Genomic DNA, 17,100 nt, shown 5'->3' with positions numbered 1-17,100 from the left:
CTGGCCTGAGAGCCTCCCCCAGCAGCCAAGCAGCCCCCGACGTTCACGGGGCCTGGCGATGGGGGTAAACGTTTAGCATGCCTCATTTGCTTAGCAGATTAGAACGGCACTGAACACAGCAAATTCATCCCATTTGTTCGGCTTGACGTGCGCTGAGACCACTTCACGTGCGACACAGCGCAAGCGCCGTCGCCGCCTGGTCCGTGCGCAATTTTCACATAAATCTGAGCCTACTCTTGCTGTGACACCTCTTCTTGTCCAGCCCTCATTGCATGGAGCACAGCTAGCTTGGTGTCCTGCACAACACGGGACAAGTCATGGCGATTGCACAATGTGCATGGGTAGGTGTGCCGCTGATGGCTCATCTAGCAGGTGTGAAGTTGTACAGAACTGCGGTTGCAACAGCACAATGTTACAGCAGTAATCAATCATTATGCTGGTTTGATACACAAAAGGCAAGCAGCCTTGTCAATGATCAAGAAGCCTGCTGCTCTAAAATCAAATGCAAGGCTCCTGGTGGTCAAGCCCCTGGAAGTATGCAGCCCTGGATTGGCCCTCTCGGCCCGCGTGTCAGGTTAATAAACAAAACACTTCAAAACAGCACTGACGGTGCAGGCATGGGAAGGAAGGGTGGGCCTGTTCTGTGAGCGATACAGGGCCAACACTGTCACGCAGCGTTGATTCATGGGGAGTGAAATGATTGGCTGCCTTGAACCCTCAAAAGTCTTGCCAAATCCTGGTGAACCGAGGGGGATGGGAGGGTGTGGACAGAGCCAGTATGTGCATCTGCGCTAACACGAGGCTCACGATGAACACAGCTTTGATGAGGCACTACCGCAAGCATACCCTGCCTTGTTCCAGTCACCCCCCACGCATTGGCGTGGGAGTGAAGAAAGTTTTGTTCTGGTCAGTCTGCCTTGCAAGGTGTCCTCGTGTCTCCAGGCATACCAAATAGCATGACTGATTCATGTGCCGCCACTCGAGGCCCCTCCAGGGGTGCCACTGCTGAACAACGGCGACGCTTGGTGCCCCGAGCATGGCAGGCAGCCCAACAGCCGCCGCGCAGCGCCCCGCGCGTCTGCTGGCCCCGGTGCAACCACAGGCGCGGCGCCGCCGAGCGGCACCCGTGGGTTTGAGACCTCCAGCACGAGCTCGATGCGTGCCCTGCAGACTGGGCACTCGTTGGGCGGCCGGATGTAGAGGAGGTGTGCGCACCGCCAGCAGTAGCCGCCGTGCCCGCACTCCATGAAGACGCACGAAGCGCGGCGGTCGCAGCAGATGGTGCAGAGGCCGTCGTCGCCGTCATCGCTGCCACTGATGACACCGACACCGTCAGAATTCAATCGTTGCAATAGCTGCTGCTGCTGCTGCTGCTGCTGCTGCTGCTGCTGCCGGGTGGCTTCTGGCAAAGCCGCTGCTTCAAGGTCTGCTTGCTGCTCCCGCTCGAGCACGGCGGCTTCCTCCAATGCAAGCGGCCACACGCGACCGCTGCCGCCAAAGCCCGAGGTCGCCAACGAGGCAAGCACCTTTCCAGGGGACAAGGGCCCCGACCCAGCCCCTGCCGCCACAGCCACTGCCGCAGCGCCTGTGCATGAAGCTGGTGCTGGGGGCGCCTGCAGCCCACCAGCGCGTATGCGAATCTCCACAGTCACCGCACCGCCCAACTCGAGATCATTGATGGGGTCGGTGATGGTAATCATGCGCTCGGCCGGCGCCCTGCTGCCGCCGCCGTTGTTGCTGCTGACGCTGAACGCGCCGCCATCGCTTGCCACACATACCTCCTGTGTTGAGACGGTGGGAAAATGCTGCGGGTGTCAAGAACCTAAGGCAGATGATGCCTGCATGACTTTGTAATTTGGTAACAGGGAAATTGAAAGCATGCAAGTCAGCAAATCGGCATGTTCGCGATGTTTTTGATGGCAGATGTGCGCACAGCACCTTGCCGGACTCTGCCCCTTGGCGCAACCCACCTCGTTGGTGCCGCTGCCCCTCATCCTGTCCAGCTGCAGCGGTGGCGGCTGCAGCTGTGGCGTCTGCACACTAGCCGGTGCCTTGCAGGGCCCCGTCACTGATGCCACCCCGTCCTTGAGCACGCTCTCCATGCCCGCCACAGCTGCCCCTTCTGCTGCTCGCCGCCACAACGTCTCCCCCACCCGCAGCAGCGCCTCCGGCTTCTCCTTGTGCTGTTGATCGGGCGTTTGGGTGTATTGATGATAGTTGGGACCAGTCAAGTGCCTGCGCCCTGCTCCGACACCATTTAAGCGCCCGTGCTCAAAATGTTTAAGACAGCCCCACACATGTTGCAAGGATGCTGCTAACAGCACATACCACAAAGCACCCGTCTGGGCAGCCGGCCCTGATTCATGCCGCATGCCCATCGCTCAACCCCTACCTTCATGAGCTTGCGCGTGACCTTGGCCAGCTGGTCATCGCTCATGCGGTCCACCTGCCGCTGAGTCTCCGCCAGGTCAGCGCGCATGACGCTGCGGTGGGTCGCATCGTCTGCCGTCCATGTGCGCCCCGCGGCCGCCAGCCGCGCGCGCAGCTGCTCCTTCCACCGCAGGCCGGCACTGATGACCAGCCCCGACAGCCACATGCCAAACCAACCGATTGCCATGGGTGCCAGCACATGCGCCGGCGCAATGGCCATGTTTCCATCGAGCAGCCGCGCCAGCGCCACCCAGCCGGGCAGCTGCGCCATGGCGCAGCCCAGCAGCGCAAGGGTGCCGAGTGGCATTGCCAGCTCGCGCACGCGGACGCATGAGTACGCGGCGGCCATGAAGCCCAGGGCTGCGAGCGCCGCCAGGAAGACAGCGCCAAACCACATCCAGGGCACCAGGAAGACGACCTGCAAGGGCGTTTTCGCGCGCAAGGCGGCACGTCAGCAGCTGCTCTGTGGGGTCAAAAGCACGGTGGCTGACCGCACGCAGCCAGAAGCAGCGAAACGGCCGCACGCTGGCCGACTCCACATGAACACAGACTGTCAGCAAGCTATCATCCCATGCATGGCGCAGAACCGCTGCTCTGGGTTGCCATGCGGCCCCACCTTCCAGGAGTAGATCACCACCCCGTCCAGCTTGAGCGCAACAAACACGGCACTCAAGCACACCAGGTCGGCGATCCTGCCTAGCATGCGCTCGCTGGGGGGCTTGAGCCACGACGCCGCCGTTGTCAGCAGCCACAGCCCCCTGCAAGAAGTTATGCAACGAGAGCTGGTCGCGCAGCCTGGCACCTTCTCTAGGCATGATTGCATATTGCACATTCAAGCACTGGCACACCGCGTTGTTGAGAACCCACGCAAATCATGCTGCAACACCAACCCTCCCGCTTGCTCACCAGAGAGGGGCAAAGACCAGCCGCCAGCACACTGCCCCGGCCGCCACTGCCCCGGACTCCAGGTTCACGCAGACCACCGCCTTGACCGCCAGCAGCGCGGCGCTCTCGAGCACGTTGCATGCGTGGTCGACGGCCATGCAGCGCAGCCGCGTCTTGCGCATGGACGCATACTGGATCGTCAGGCCCGCAGAGGCCCATGGCGCCGGTGGGGGACCCAGCTGCTGGGTTACGAAGCGCTCCTTTGAGTGAAACAATGGGAGTTCCGCAGACGCGTGGTCGGCGCCCGTGTCAAGCCAGCATAGGCGACCTTGCGAGGGCGGTGCTGCCATGGAGACGTTACAAGCATCAAATCATGACTCAAGCAGGCAGATCAGCTTGTTGCATGCGCCAGGTACACGCTGCCCGACATGCTCACCCGCCTCGCGATGACTGCCGTGAAGAGCGGCAGCTGCACAAGGTGCACTGCCCACTCTGGGACAAACACAGCCCACCATGGCAAGTACAGCAGACCCTCGACCTGCACGCATGGGTGCATGAAGGCCATGCTATGTCGCATGCACGGCCGCAGCGCTGCATGCCGTGGCCTTGGGCCGCGATGCAGCAGCGGCAGCGGCAGCAGCAGCAGCAGCGCACGGTCAAACGCGCTCCTTTCCACGGCCTCCAAGCGTCCTTGAGAACTCACCTTGAGAAATAAAAGCACGATGAATATCGAATGCATAAGCCAGGTTCCGGTGGCGTAGACAGCCACGACGCTTGAATGCATTCGCAGCTTGGCCGGTGTGAGCACCAGCTGGTCCGCATCCTCGCGCCCGTCTGCACCGTCCATGTTGAGACCACGTGCATGCGCTAGTCACAACCTCAGCCGTGTCGGTGGCCTCAACGGAACTGTGCGGCCGGTTGACACAAAAGACCGACCGAGACCGAGCCTTGTGAGGAAACGATTCGTGTACGCGATTGTTGGGTCAATCAGTGAGCCATACATAGCGCGCCATCGGGCTGCGGCAAACTGCATTACCTCGGCAGTGCTGCAGCCGTATCGACGACTAATTGCACATGCACTGCACTGCTCTCCTCTGAACATGATCCAGGTCAGCCCGAACCCGGCCCCACCCAGACCATCCAATCCGCGGCATGTCTCCGCGTGGCACGGGTCCGTCCGTGTGTTACAAGAGGATCAGGCCGGTCTCCCCTGGCGCGATCGGCGTGCCCGCCATCCTCCAGTTGTAGAGGTAATACTGCAGCGTGCCGTCGCCGATGCCAAATTTGAGGTCCTTCAGGAAGGAGGCGTTCTCCATGAGGTCCAGCGCGTTGAACACGTCGTAGCCCTTGGCGGTGGCCAGGATCATGGCATCCTGCATCAGCTGCTGCAGCGGCGCCTTGGTCGCAACTGGAAGGGGGGGATTATTGCCAGCCACGGCGCAGAGGGCTTCGTAAGTTAACCTCATCATACAGCGAAACGGCATGCATGCGGCTTGCATGCAGCTCCTTGCGCATACAGGTTGAGTAGGTGGGGGTCTCAACACTGCACGTGGTCAGCCCCCCGCGTACTCCCTGGCCGCCTTCTAGCTGTGCCCTCCGGCAGGCTCCGCGGGCTCCCACACCCACCCGTGTAGAACATGTACGCCGCCCGGATCTCATTGTGCTCCGCATGCCCCAGAACCGAGCTCGGCAGTGTGTAGAATGACACCACGTCGCTGATGCCGCTGCCGCCGCCGCTGCCGCCCTCGCCGCTCCCGCTGCCGCCGTCCACCACGTACGCGTCCACCACCATGTCCTGCGGCGTCAACCTGCAGAGGATGGAAATGTCACGGCAATCGAAACATGACGGGGCAAGTCTCTTATGAGTGCCGCCACAAATGTGTCACAGTTGGCTATCGGCTGCCAGCACTGACCCAGCCAGCAGACCGCCACGCTCCGGCATCAGCCGGGCACTGCCAGCCGACTGCACGCAGCACCAGAGTTTCTGGCCTGTGCCGGGTGAAGCGCACCAGTGCTGCACCTCGTCCGCAGAGAAGTGCTGCGCCAGCTTGAAACAGCTGAGGTAGCTGTTGAGCAGCCGCGCCACCGCCGGAGCGTCGGCTGCGACCATCGGCCGCAGCCCAGGGGTGGCAGTGGCCGGCGGCAGCTTGTACAGCTTGATGGTGCGCGCAAGAGTCATGCGCGGCTGGCGAGAGGGATGCGAAGGTAGGAGGAGTGGAGGGTTGACCCAAGGTTTTAAGAATGTACCAGCCGGCATGCGTTCCATCACCAGCTTCATACGCATGTAACTGCATCTGCTGGTCCTGGGCAAGTCAAAGACTGCGGCAGCAGCCCTGAGACCCCCTCCTCTGCGCTCGTGCCGTTCTCGCTCCCGCATCCCACCCACCGCGAGCGACGAGAAGCCGACGTCTATGAGCTTCTTGGGGTTGAGGGAGCGGTGCCAGTAGCGGCACACGGACACCGGCTTGGGCAGCACGACGCCCGCGGTGTAGGCTGCCTGCCAGATGTCCTGCAGGTTGACGCGCCTGGTGATCTCCTGGGTTGAGGTGGTTGAGAGGGGAGTATTGTCGGGTTCTTGGTTGAGAAAGAGGGGGCCACTTCATTGAACCATATAAAAACCAGTGACAGTCATGCTGTACAAAAGCAGTCAGACATTAGAGCCAGTTGCCACCCACGCTCCCATGAGTGATACTCCACCCCGCCAGGCCCTAACGTCACTGACAGAAGCCACTTTCTGCCACCCCTGCTGCATCGGCGGGCCGCTTCCTGCCTGCCACGCCTCCCAGCACGCGCCTTGATCATCACGGGTGCCAGCCTCTTGGACCTGAGCTTCTTGTGGACGCACAGGAAGTTGATCTCGACCATGGGCAGCCTGTTGCCAGCTGGAAAATGAGAGGGTGTCGAGGTTGGAGTGAGTATGATTCCATGTGACGCACGCGTGGCGCAACGCAATTTTGGGCGGCGAGCGTGATTCAGGGCCGTAGTGCTGGTGTTGCAGAGCGCAGAGGGGCTGCAATGCGCATCCATGGCATCGTCCCCTGCCTGCGCCACCACTTGCAGCTGCTGACCACCTTTTATCCATGCGCAGGTGCCTGTTGGAGGGCAGCAGCTAATACCAGGGTGTTCCCTGCTCTGACTTGCTGCTTCGCCTGCTGCTGTCGCTGCTGCCGTTGCTGCTGTTGCTGTTCTTGGCGTTGTTGCTGCCGATGCTCCTGTTGCCTTTGCCGACGCTGCCGTTGCACTTGGTTGACCCAGCTGCCCCCAAATGCAGCTTGCAGCTGGCCTGACGACGCCCCCCCTCACCAGACAGAATAGTGGCCGGGATGGCGCTAATGAAGGCCACCAGTTTGCGGCTGGCCTTCACGCGCACGCCCACGTGCCAGTCCTTGCGGAAGCCCGGCGGCTGCAGCGCCCACTGAAGGAAGGCCGGCGAGTAGTTGAACCTAGGCAATCAACGCGGCACGGGTGGCAAAGCCGCAGCGAGTTGGCCGCCGCATGCGGAGGTATGCTGGCCTCCAGCAGACCGCCGCCCATGCCGCAAGTCCACGCTTTCGAATACAAGCATTCCCCCATGTGAATGCCCCGCCGCGCTTCGAGAGTCTTGGGCGGCTCCTGCCCACGTGCGCCTGCCTGCAAATCCTCGACCCCCAACCCCCAACCCCACCGTCTCACACCTGAACATGGCGTCGTCGTCCTCCACGTAGTTCAGGTGCAGCAGCTCATACACCTCACGCACCTGGACGGCGTCACCCACATCGCACTCGCACCACTCAAAGCTGAGGAAGATGGGCGAGCACGGCATGGCAACGGCCGAGGGGCAGGGCCGACTGGTGTTAGGGGCTGCTGCATGGTGCACGGCTGCCAGCGCCGTGGGCTATCCTGCATGGCGCGCGATGTACGGTCAGGCATGCGACATGCAGCATGCGAGCCAACGCATGCCTTGTGCGGGGCACAACACACTGGCAGAGCTTTTGTTTTAAGCTGCACCGCTTTCAGGAACTGTTCACCTGTCTGGCAGTGAGTAAGGCTCCTGTTTGACCTCCGCCACCGTCTTGGGCTTGTCTATGGGCCCATCCTCCTGCCCGCAGGCGGTGAGTTTTGAGGCAGGGCCTGTCGCGGGCCGCGATGCTTGCCACAGGCTGCTGCACACCCCCTGTGGCCACCTTGCCCGCCTCGGGGACCTTCCCCCCAGATCAAAGGCCGGCGATGACGGAACGCAACATACAATCAGCCCACCTGCTCAGCTGCTCCGCCATCAAACTGCACCACCGGCTGCGTTTCCCAAAACGCATAGCGCTGCTTGCGCTGCTGCTTGCTGGTGTTGGTCGCGGCGCGCGAGCCAAGGGCCGCTAACCGAGCCTGAACTGAGGCAATGAGATCTGTGCTAGGTCCAGACGAGCTCGCCTCGCCCTGGGCGGGCGCCCCCTCCCCGCTCATGTTCGAACCAAGCGTACAGTGGTACTGTGTCTAAGATCACGGCAAGAAGTACCGGTAAGAGGAAGTAAAACAAAGAGCGCGATGAAGGGCATTCAAGTAATTGCGACACTTTGATCGAAAGCCCTTGCACAGGCCGATCAGCGGCGAGGGTGACCGATGAATGACCGTGACTGATCGCGGGGTTGTGCTACCGCATGCCAGACATGATCACAATGCATAGCGTCAATGACACACTATGAAAAATTTGCGAAACGCATCCCGCAGCCGATGTTAGCTGCCTACAGATCTCGTGCCTTTTGACTGTGTGTGCGTGTCTTGAGCACAGCCTTGCGGCGTACTATGATGTCCTACTATGGCCAAAGCACACCAGGCATTGGTACGAGGCATCGCTCATCACTGCCGGCCACTGAGTGCAGCGTGCGCCCAGCGCAGCAGCACCCGCGGCTGGTGGTTCGTCAATGTGGCGTCGGTATACATGCAGCCAGCACCATCTACCGAACTAGGACCAAAAATCACAGCAATTCATCATTGAACACATGGGGCGCTAGGCTTCGAGCGAACGCAACACTCCCAGCTGCGGAGGCCCCTTCAGCCGCCGCTGTCGACGGCGGCGCAGCATGGCTGGTTCGGCGGGAGGGGCTGCCGGAGCGCTTCATTGGGCCTGTCGAGTGCGTATTGATTGAGGGTGAGGACCACGGCCGGATTCAACAGCAGTGCGCTTCAATCACTGTTGGGCCCTGCAAGCGTTCACGTCGAGCCCGCTGTAGTCCCAAAATGCTCCGGGTGGCATCGCCCACCTGCTTGCTGCACGACCCTCCACCTCCGCTCGCGGTCTGCCACGCAGGCAAGGGACGCGGGATGCGTACCACCCGCGCAGTGGCTCCCGGCGAGCTGCTGCTTCTGTTGCCGCCCCTGGCGGCCTTGGTCGGCCCGCCGGACAACCCCCCGACGCCGCAGCAGCTTGTGGACAGCGTTGTGGCCGCGGGCCCCGAGGGCGCGGCCGCCAGCCCCTGGCTCGGCCTCCTGTACGACGGCACACGCTCCACCTCACAGCAGCCCGTAGACCTGTCGCAGGCCGACGGCGGCGCCGCCGCCGCTGCAACCGCCGGCCGCAGCGGCGGCGGCGGCGGCGGTGCTGGGGCCAAGCCGCCGCAGGGCGCCAAGCGTGAGCGGCAGCAGCTGAGGCGCCGCGTGACCAAGGCGGTCGCGTTCAACGCGTTTGCCGACAAGCACCAGGACCTGGCGCTGGCCGCGCTGTCGCGGGCCGCAGGGCTGCAGGAGGAGCGGCCGGCGGCGCTGGTGGGGCTGTGGCCCGAGTTTGCGATGCTCAACCACAGCTGCGCCCCCAACGCCATCAACTGCCCGGCGCACCTGGCCGGCGGGAGGCCGTTGATGGCGGTGCGCGCGGCGCGGGGCATCGCAGAAGGTGCGCATCTGTGTGTGTGTGCGTGTGTGTGTGTGTGTGTGTTCACGCGCGCAGGTTGACGTGCAGGAGGGGGGGCCGAGTGGGCCGGTATGGGTTTGCGCGGAGTCTTGCCAGGCACTGATGCCAGGTGATGCTGCCGGTCTTCCCAGTTGAGGTCACTGCACTACCGCGTGGCGCCACAATGCCCGGGGCCTGGGCCACCCACTGCTGCAACCCCACCAAGCACGCGCACCTGCACCCTTCCCATGTATCCACCATGCCACCCCTGCTGTGAATTTTGACAGGAGAGGAAGTGACAATCTCGTACTTTGGAGCTGAACAACTGACACCTCTGAAGGCGCGGCAGAAGGCGCTGAAGACAGCCTTTGGCTTTGACTGCAGCTGCGAACGCTGCATAGGGGAGGCCGCGACGTGGGAGGCGGTTGGGCCGACAGTGGAGGCCGTGGCAGAGGTGCGAAGGAAATAGGATGGCTTCCATTCGGCTTCGGGTGGGGCTGAGAAGGAACTTACTGGAGCATGCCGCAGCAATCAGCCGTCTTTGGCCGCATCAATGTGTTGGGACCAGAGGGCTTCGGCCTTTTCCCCTTTGCAGCTCACTCAGCTTGTTGCCTTCAGCTTTTTGGGACGTTGCAGTCCCGCTTCCTCACTCCCCCATTTCTACCTGCCACAACCCAGGCGACGGCCGAGATGCGGCCCGTGTTGGAGGCGGCAGCGGCAAAGGGTGATGCGGAGGGGGTGCGTGAGGTGGGGCTGGAGGTGGGAGCGGTGCTGCTGCAGCTCTATGGCATTTTCCGGCAGGTTGGTGGTCTGGTGGGGTGCGGGTGGCGTAACATCACGGGGTGGGGCAGCCCGCCTCTCCTGGAGATACGGGTGGGGTAGTGTGTGTGCGTGTGTGTGTGTGTGTGTATGTGGGGGGCTGGCGCAATGTTCTTGCTTGCATTTGCTTCACACCGGCGCCGACTCTCCTCAAGCGGACTGCACTTGCCTCGCCCCCCTTTCGAGAGCAGAACCTGGTGCGGCCGCGGGTGCGCCTGTGGCACCAGGCCAGTTTGTACTCGACACTGGAATTGGCAGCAGACGCAGACGCCGTACTGGCGGCCTTGGCGGAGGCAGGAGGTAGTGGCAAAAACGCAGCGGATGGCGGCGCAGCCACAGCGACGGTGGCGGCGGTGGCAGATGCCGAGGAGGCGGAGGCGGCGAGCGTGGCCGTGTGCCTGGCTGCGGTAGAGGGGGTGTCCCCGGGCTCGGACCTGCACAACCAACTCGCAGCACGCGCGCTACGCCTCGCGCGGCGACGTTGCCAGCGGTTGTTGGCCGGCGCCGCCGTCGACGGTGGCAGCTCAGGGGCCGCCGAGGCTGAGATGGGCGCCGCGCGGCGGTGCGAGGCCGCTCATGTGCTGCGGTATGGGGAGGCGCTGGTTTCCGAAGTCGGCGCTGAACTGTTTGATCTTTCAGAGGAGCTAGCGCTGCAGGGGCTGCCGCGGGCCGGGACTGCCGAGGGCGGCGGGGGCGGCGCCGGCGGGGACGGCAGCTGAGGGCTGCGTGCTTGGGCACTGCCGGCAGGCCCATGCCTGGCTCTCGACTGTCGCTGCCACCGCCCTGACGGCCCTGTGTCACTCAACATGCAAGCATGTTCAGCTGCAAACACGTGTGCATTCACGCATGCATGCATATACACGCATGCACAGGCATCACGAGTGCCGCTCTGCGTGAAACACTTCACGTCACATGAATCGACTTGCTGCCAAAACCGGCGTCCAAGTCCACTCACAAGTGTGGTAGAAATAGCCATCACAGCTGCAATTGCAGTGGATGTAGGCCTGCAGCAGCAGGACGCGAGACGGGGCAGCATGTTGGCGGGGCACACACAAAGCAGCCACCACGTGACAGCGAGTGCTCGCCCCGCTTAGGCCGACACCCGCTAGTAGTTGTGAAGGCGACATGAATTATTTTGACGTGAAAGACACGATATCACCCTCGCACTCCTAGACCTGGATCCCGCAGCCTGAGGAACTGCGGGGGCCGCACATCTGCTCATTCATTTCGACGCACTGCACAGCGTACAAACCTTCATTCTTTCGTGAAAAGGCACTTGATTAGGACATATCTGTATAGCTGTTCATACACCACCCGGCCTCTGCTTGGCAGCAGGCCGAGGGCAGATAGCTTGTCCCACGCGAACCAGGGCCTGATAGGCAGTAGGCCACGAGCGTGCGTAGCTAGAAGGCGAACAACATATATACTAAAAACCTTAGTACCCGGAGGAGCCTGATGCTAGGGGCCTGATTGCTTCCTTCTGACAAAATGCGCGGGGAGGCTGGCCAGATGCACCTCAACTCTGCACAGTCCCGGTCGGCATGGACGGAGCAGGTGCGAGAGCAGGCTGCTGGGCCCAGTGGTTGTGACCGGGCAGGGGCGCAACTTCCGGCGTGTCAAGGGCATCCACGCTGCAGAGGACCCCCGCGACCTGAACGTGGCATATAAATCATTGTCCCATTCTTATGATGCAGGAGGATGACTTGCTGCGGGCGGCAGTAAAGAACTATGGGGACCGTGCATGGGCCACAGTTGCGAACGACGTCCCAGGGCGCAGCAGCAAGAGCTGCAGCGACAGGCGCGTGGGCATGCTCGGATACCTGAAGCGACCAGCGCGTAAATAATGCGGGCAGCAAGCTGCCAATGAACACGCTTTGGCGGCAGTCCTGCTGCAGCGGGGCAAGTTTGGTCTGCGGGAGCTTTGCACCCTAGCCGCTTGCCCCAGGGCAGCAGCAGTTGTGCAGCAAAGCCGCCCTATGGCGCTCCTTTTGTCAGACGTGCCGATCGCGGCCACATCCTGCGCTTCACAGGTGGCGCAACTTCCTGAGCCCCGACATCGAGCACCCACGCAAGAGCCCGTTCTCAGAGTGGGAGGTGGCGGTCGTGGTGCAGGTGCGCCCCGCGTGGAGGGTGGCGATGGCCTGGGAGGGAGGGCGCTGTATGAACCCAGCGCCACTCCTGACCTGCTCTTGACAGTCGGCCCACACACATGGCAAACGCATTTGGCGCCGTGGCAGCGGCTGCCATGTGCAGCAGACGAGCCACAAAGAAAGGGCCGGCGCGTGAGGGTGCCACGGCCACGCCTATGGGGCAACACACAACAGACAATCCTGGGCAAAGCAGGCCGGATGGTCCACATGCAGTTCTGCTTTATAGTGACGCTATCCTGTCGCAATTCTTTTCTGGCTCCCTCGCAGGCGCAGCACCGCTATGGCAACAACTGGAAGGGTGAGTTGGGCGTGACACGGGATGGCGGCTAGTTGGCCTGGGGCATGTTGCAATGCTAGCTGCCATGATATGGATGAGAGGGAAAGTGTGTCAGTGTGCGTCGCGTGTGTGCATGCATGTGTGAGTGCACGCACGTGTGCATGAAAGAGACATGTAGGAGACACATTCTGTCCATCTTCTGAAACTCCTGTGCAACCCCCTAATCGATCGTTGCCTCACTCGACCTACTGTTGCTCTCCAACAAACACACTACCAGCCATCTCCATGCTGCTGCCTGGACGCACCAACCGTGCTGTGAAGAACCTCTTTGTGGGCAACCTCAAGTGGGGGGCGCGCCTGCCAGAGATTCAGAACAGGTGGGGGCCGGGGTGGTGGCATCGGACGTCAGGCGCCACAGGTTGCAGTCCAGTCCAGCCCGTGGTGCGCCTGCCACCTGCCTGCTCTTGGTGCTGGTGCATCCCCCACCCTTGCACGCCTCGCCGCTCAACACTCCCTCTCCTCACTTTTGCCTGCCCCACCCCGACGACTCACACCCAACTCCTGCTGGCCGTCCGGGCAGCCGACTATCGCCACTGTTTCCCTTTCCCTCCGGCTCCCTCCCCCTGCCCACCCCACCGTCCGCACGACACCTCTCAAACCCCCCCCCCCTCACCACACTCCTCCACCTCCCGGCAGGTACCTTGAGACCAAGACCCCCCTGGAGGACCTGCTCGAGGTGAAGCCAGACTACGCGGGGGGACCCCCCAAGGAGCGCCCCGCCCTCCTCATGGGCCCCCACGGCGCGCACCGCCAGCAGCACCACGCCCTGGGCGGCCACCACGGCCTCGCGCTCGGCGGCAGCGCGTCCCCCAGCAGCCTCGTGGCGGCCAGCACGTCGTCCGCGGGGTCGGCGTGGGCCAGCGACATGACTGACCAGCCCATGGCGGGCGGCGCGCCGCTCCACGGCGTGCCGCACTACAGCGGCGTGCCCTCGCACCTGGGAGGCGGCCGGCGGCCGCGGGAGGGGACGGAGGGCGGCAGCCCAAGCGGGGGCATGGGAACGCCGAAGGTGGGTGGGATGCATGGTTGCCGCCATCGACGATCCACTAGGAAGGGTGGCACAGTCTGATGACCCAACCCTTTGACTTTCGTGAACGCTCCATGAAACAGCTTGAACGCCCTCGTGCACACAGCTACATGGCTTGTCGCGAACCAGCGGCCGTATGCAACCGAGTCCCGCTCAACACAACCCACGATACCGCGCTCACTCGTACCGCCTCCGTATCCATTCCCCATGCTTCCCTCCCAGGCCGCCAACAAGCGCCGCCGCGGCGGCGGTCCCGGCGGCTCCCCGGCCGGAGGGGCTGCTCACCCGTGCGCCAGCGAATCTGGCGCGGGGCAGGCACTGGTGGACGGCCCCGTGCATCTGGACATGAGTGGTATGGGCGTGGGCGTGCAGGGCATTGGCATGGGCCTGGGCCTCGGCGGTGGCGGCATGCCAGCGTACCTGTCCGCTGACATGGGCGCGCCCATGCAGGGGCTGGCGCCCATGCAGCCGCTGCACGACCCGTCGGCGGCCCACCAGCTGCAGCTCATGGCGCAGCAGCAGCAGCAGCAACACCAGCAGCAGCAGATGCTGATGCAGCAGCAACGCATGCAGCAACAGCAAATGCACATGCATCCGCAGCACCACATGAGCCACGGCCGGCTGGACACCCATTCCCACCACGGTGCCCACAGCCACCACCATCACCAGCAGCAGCAGCACCCCAGCGTTCCCAGCCTCCATGCTCTCAGCCCCGGCAGCGACAACGACCACACCACGCATGCGCCGCTCGGTGGCGCAATCGGCGGCAGCGGCGGCGACGGGCTGCTGGCGTCGCTGCAGGGCCACCAGTCCAATGATTCCATGATGCTGCAGCAGATCATGGATCAGATCTTGGAGGATGACGAGATGCTATCGGATCCCGCGATGACCAAGCACCTCCTCGGCAGCCCCACCTCGTCGCCGCTGCTGCCGCCGCACTGCGGCGCCAGCTCTGGTGGCGCGGCCGCGGGGGCCACGGCGTGTGAGGGCGCAGCTGGCATGGCTCGGGCCAGCACCTGGCCAAACACATGGCCGGACACGCAGCAGCAGCAGCAGCAGCAGCAGCAGCAGCAGCAGCAGCAGCAGCAGCAGCAGCAGCAGCAGCAGGTGCAGCAGCAGCAACAGCAGCAGCAGCAACTGAAGCTGGAGCAGCAGCAGCAGCAGCAGCCGCAGCAGCATGGGCTCATCCCATTTGACTGCGGCCGCACCTCTCCTGCCATGCGGACCTCATCTTGCGGGGCGGCCGGCATGGGCGCGCCCCTGCCGCCGCGTGCTCTTGCTGGCGCACCACCGTGCGGCTGGTGGAGCGGCGGCGGTCCCGGCGAAGGTGGCGACGTGGTGACTGGCAGCGTGACGGCGGGCAGCTTCCTCCACCCCTCTCGGCGCGTGTCCACCGGTGACTTTGCGTCCGGTGACGTGCTGGGAGGGGCGCACCGCCACAACGGAGCTGCGCCCGGCGGGCCGCCCACACCTGGGGCTGGCGCGCCCGCGGGCGGCGGCCAGCTGCAGCATGTCAAGCTGGAGCAGCAGCAGCAGCCGCCGCAGCAGCAGCCGCAGCAGCAGCAGCAGCAGCAGCCGCAGATGATGCGCATGCTGTGCCACCAGCTGCAGCAGGAGAACCTGCTGCTGATGCAGCGCGTTCACTCCCTGCAGGAGCGCCTGGCAGGCACGCCCGCGCCGCAGCCACAGCCCGACAGCCTGGGCCTGGCGCCCTGCCTGCCGCCCCTCGCGCCGCCACAGCCGGCGCCGGCCGCGTCACCGTCGCCGGCGGCGGCCGGGGGCTGGGCGGGCGTGCCGACGCCGCCGCTGCTGGGGCCTGGGGCGGGGGGCAAGCACGAGGACGCCCGGGCACAGCTCCCATGAGTGACGGCAGCATAAGGACCACTGGTTGCAAAGCCGCGTTTCCCGCGGTTGTCACTGCCGGCACCTTGCCGGTCGGAATGGGCCGCCTTGCATGGGGCACAACACGTCAGCGCAGCCAGCGCAGAGGGCCCTGCTGGTCCACCGAATCAACTCTACGTGAGCCTCCACCAAGCAAACAATGGACCGGGCGCCGACCGACGCGCCGCACGCAGGGTGCCGGCCCCCGCGGCGCCCTGAGCCCCGTGGCTCGACACCCGGCGCTCTTTTTCCGGCCGCGGCCGGCGCCACCCCTCAATCAGGGACGCGCTGGCACGGCTGCGCCGCCGGCTGCCTGCGCCCCGTCAGCCCACGTCTGGCTACGCTCTCCTCTTCCTAATTGTGGAGAGCCATCAACGCCCCAACGCCACTGCAAGACGGCCCCGGTAGCATGCACTGTGCGCGCACCGCCGACACGCCGCCTGTGCGCACCCTCTGTGCCGCCTCGCGCGCTCTCCGTTGGTTTTTACCTAGGTAGGCCGCAAGCAACCTACGCACACGCAACACACCTTTCCCGACAAACAAACACACACCCACATACACATCTGCCCAGACACTCATACGCTGCGGCCCTCTGTCGGGCGGTGGGTTGCTCTGGGTGACCAGTCACGCGCCCTTCCGCTTAAGCTGTTGAAAGAGAGGCGTGCAAGCGCATGAGCGCAAGGGCCTTGCAGGGTTGCCCCCTTTTGTCGACCTCTCGCCCCACACCTGCCCCCGCCACACGCGATCATCTGAGCGCACTGGGGCGTTGCACCTGGGCGCTTGAGCGTGTTGCCGGCCGGGATGCCAGCAGCAGCAGCAGCAGCAGCAGCGGCGGCGGCGGCGGCAGCGGCGGCGGCAGCATAAGTAGCAGACGCCGCAGGCAACAGCACTGTGAAATCTGTTTCATAATGCAAGGCAGGCAATGAGCCTGTGGGCTGTTTCCAGTGTGCGACCCGAACACTCCAGTTTTTGTGTGTTTTGACCTGCTGGGGCGCATGCTAAGGGGCCACCCGGAGCGCCGGGTCGACAGAGCGCCCTGTTGCCCCCTCGCCCGCGCATTGCTGCGGCGCAGTCCATCGGAGCGAAGCCCGGTATGGCCTTGCTCGCTCGCATGCCGCCCGCTTCGCAGGCCGGCCGGATTGCAGTGCCGCTCCAAACTTGCGTGGGGCCTGGGGTATTACTCGCACCTGTTTTCCACCCAGGCCCCAACAGGGAGCAACACGAGCAAACCCCGCTGCGACACGCGGGGCACGCGTTTGTTTTGGCCGCGGCGCGGCGTGCACGCGCCCCTCTCTCCTGAGGGGCCGGCCGCGGGTGGCAGGCGCCCCAGCAGCCCCGTCGGGCACCCTCCTACGGGCATGAGGCTCTGGGGCTGGCGGCCTTGGCCCGTATCACAATGCACTTGTTTTGGGGTTGGGCGCTCCCCCTTGCTTGGGGTGACGGGGTGGGCGCACTCTTGATTGAGAGGGGCGCCATGGGAACACTGTTTGTACGTCTGTAACATCTTTTTCAAAAGTCTCTCAGCCGCTTCGTGTGAAGAGAAGCGGCTGTTATTGGCTTGGCGGGAATGGTTCGGCCTTTGTCAATGTACGATGCATTGCGGCGGTGCGGCGATTTGGATAGAACGCAGCAGCCGCCCTGTGGCGTGGGGGAGGGTTTAGTGCCTGGCGGCCTGCTAGCGGACTGATATGAAGCAACAATAGTTGCTGCA

General features: G+C 63.8%; 4 protein-coding genes across 4 annotated transcripts; 2 read left to right on the top strand and 2 right to left on the bottom strand.

The window, feature by feature from the left end:
• Positions 1-361: 361 nt before the first annotated feature.
• Positions 362-3,497, bottom strand: MNEG_5642 (hypothetical protein; the record flags this gene model as incomplete). The annotated part of the gene is made up of 6 exons (XM_014045885.1): positions 362-390; positions 1,625-1,781; positions 1,971-2,183; positions 2,393-2,848; positions 3,047-3,188; positions 3,337-3,497. The coding sequence occupies 6 exons, from the start codon at positions 3,495-3,497 to the stop codon at positions 362-364; spliced, it is 1,158 nt and encodes a 385-aa protein (XP_013901339.1).
• Positions 3,498-4,499: 1,002 nt separating this feature from the next.
• MNEG_5641 (glycylpeptideN-tetradecanoyltransferase) lies at positions 4,500-7,752 on the bottom strand (the record flags this gene model as incomplete). Its single annotated transcript, XM_014045884.1, has 9 exons — positions 4,500-4,723; positions 4,942-5,123; positions 5,325-5,500; positions 5,702-5,851; positions 6,121-6,187; positions 6,453-6,730; positions 6,980-7,091; positions 7,323-7,393; positions 7,552-7,752. The coding sequence occupies 9 exons, from the start codon at positions 7,750-7,752 to the stop codon at positions 4,500-4,502; spliced, it is 1,461 nt and encodes a 486-aa protein (XP_013901338.1).
• An 858-nt stretch (positions 7,753-8,610) lies between these two features.
• On the top strand, positions 8,611-10,713 carry MNEG_5640 (hypothetical protein; the record flags this gene model as incomplete). The annotated part of the gene is made up of 4 exons (XM_014045883.1): positions 8,611-9,178; positions 9,463-9,629; positions 9,854-9,976; positions 10,186-10,713. The coding sequence occupies 4 exons, from the start codon at positions 8,611-8,613 to the stop codon at positions 10,711-10,713; spliced, it is 1,386 nt and encodes a 461-aa protein (XP_013901337.1).
• Positions 10,714-11,482: 769 nt separating this feature from the next.
• On the top strand, positions 11,483-15,371 carry MNEG_5639 (hypothetical protein; the record flags this gene model as incomplete). The annotated part of the gene is made up of 7 exons (XM_014045882.1): positions 11,483-11,548; positions 11,689-11,796; positions 11,990-12,106; positions 12,412-12,442; positions 12,699-12,798; positions 13,118-13,490; positions 13,731-15,371. 7 exons carry the CDS (start codon positions 11,483-11,485, stop codon positions 15,369-15,371), a joined length of 2,436 nt encoding a protein of 811 aa, XP_013901336.1.
• Between the last annotated feature and the right edge of the window lie 1,729 nt (positions 15,372-17,100).

The sequence above is a fragment of the Monoraphidium neglectum genome, assembly GCF_000611645.1.
Source record: "Monoraphidium neglectum strain SAG 48.87 unplaced genomic scaffold scaffold00856, whole genome shotgun sequence".
NCBI lineage: Eukaryota > Viridiplantae > Chlorophyta > Chlorophyceae > Sphaeropleales > Selenastraceae > Monoraphidium > Monoraphidium neglectum.
The sequence above is the reverse complement of the archived record's forward strand: the minus strand, read 5'-3'. Positions and strand labels throughout refer to the sequence as shown.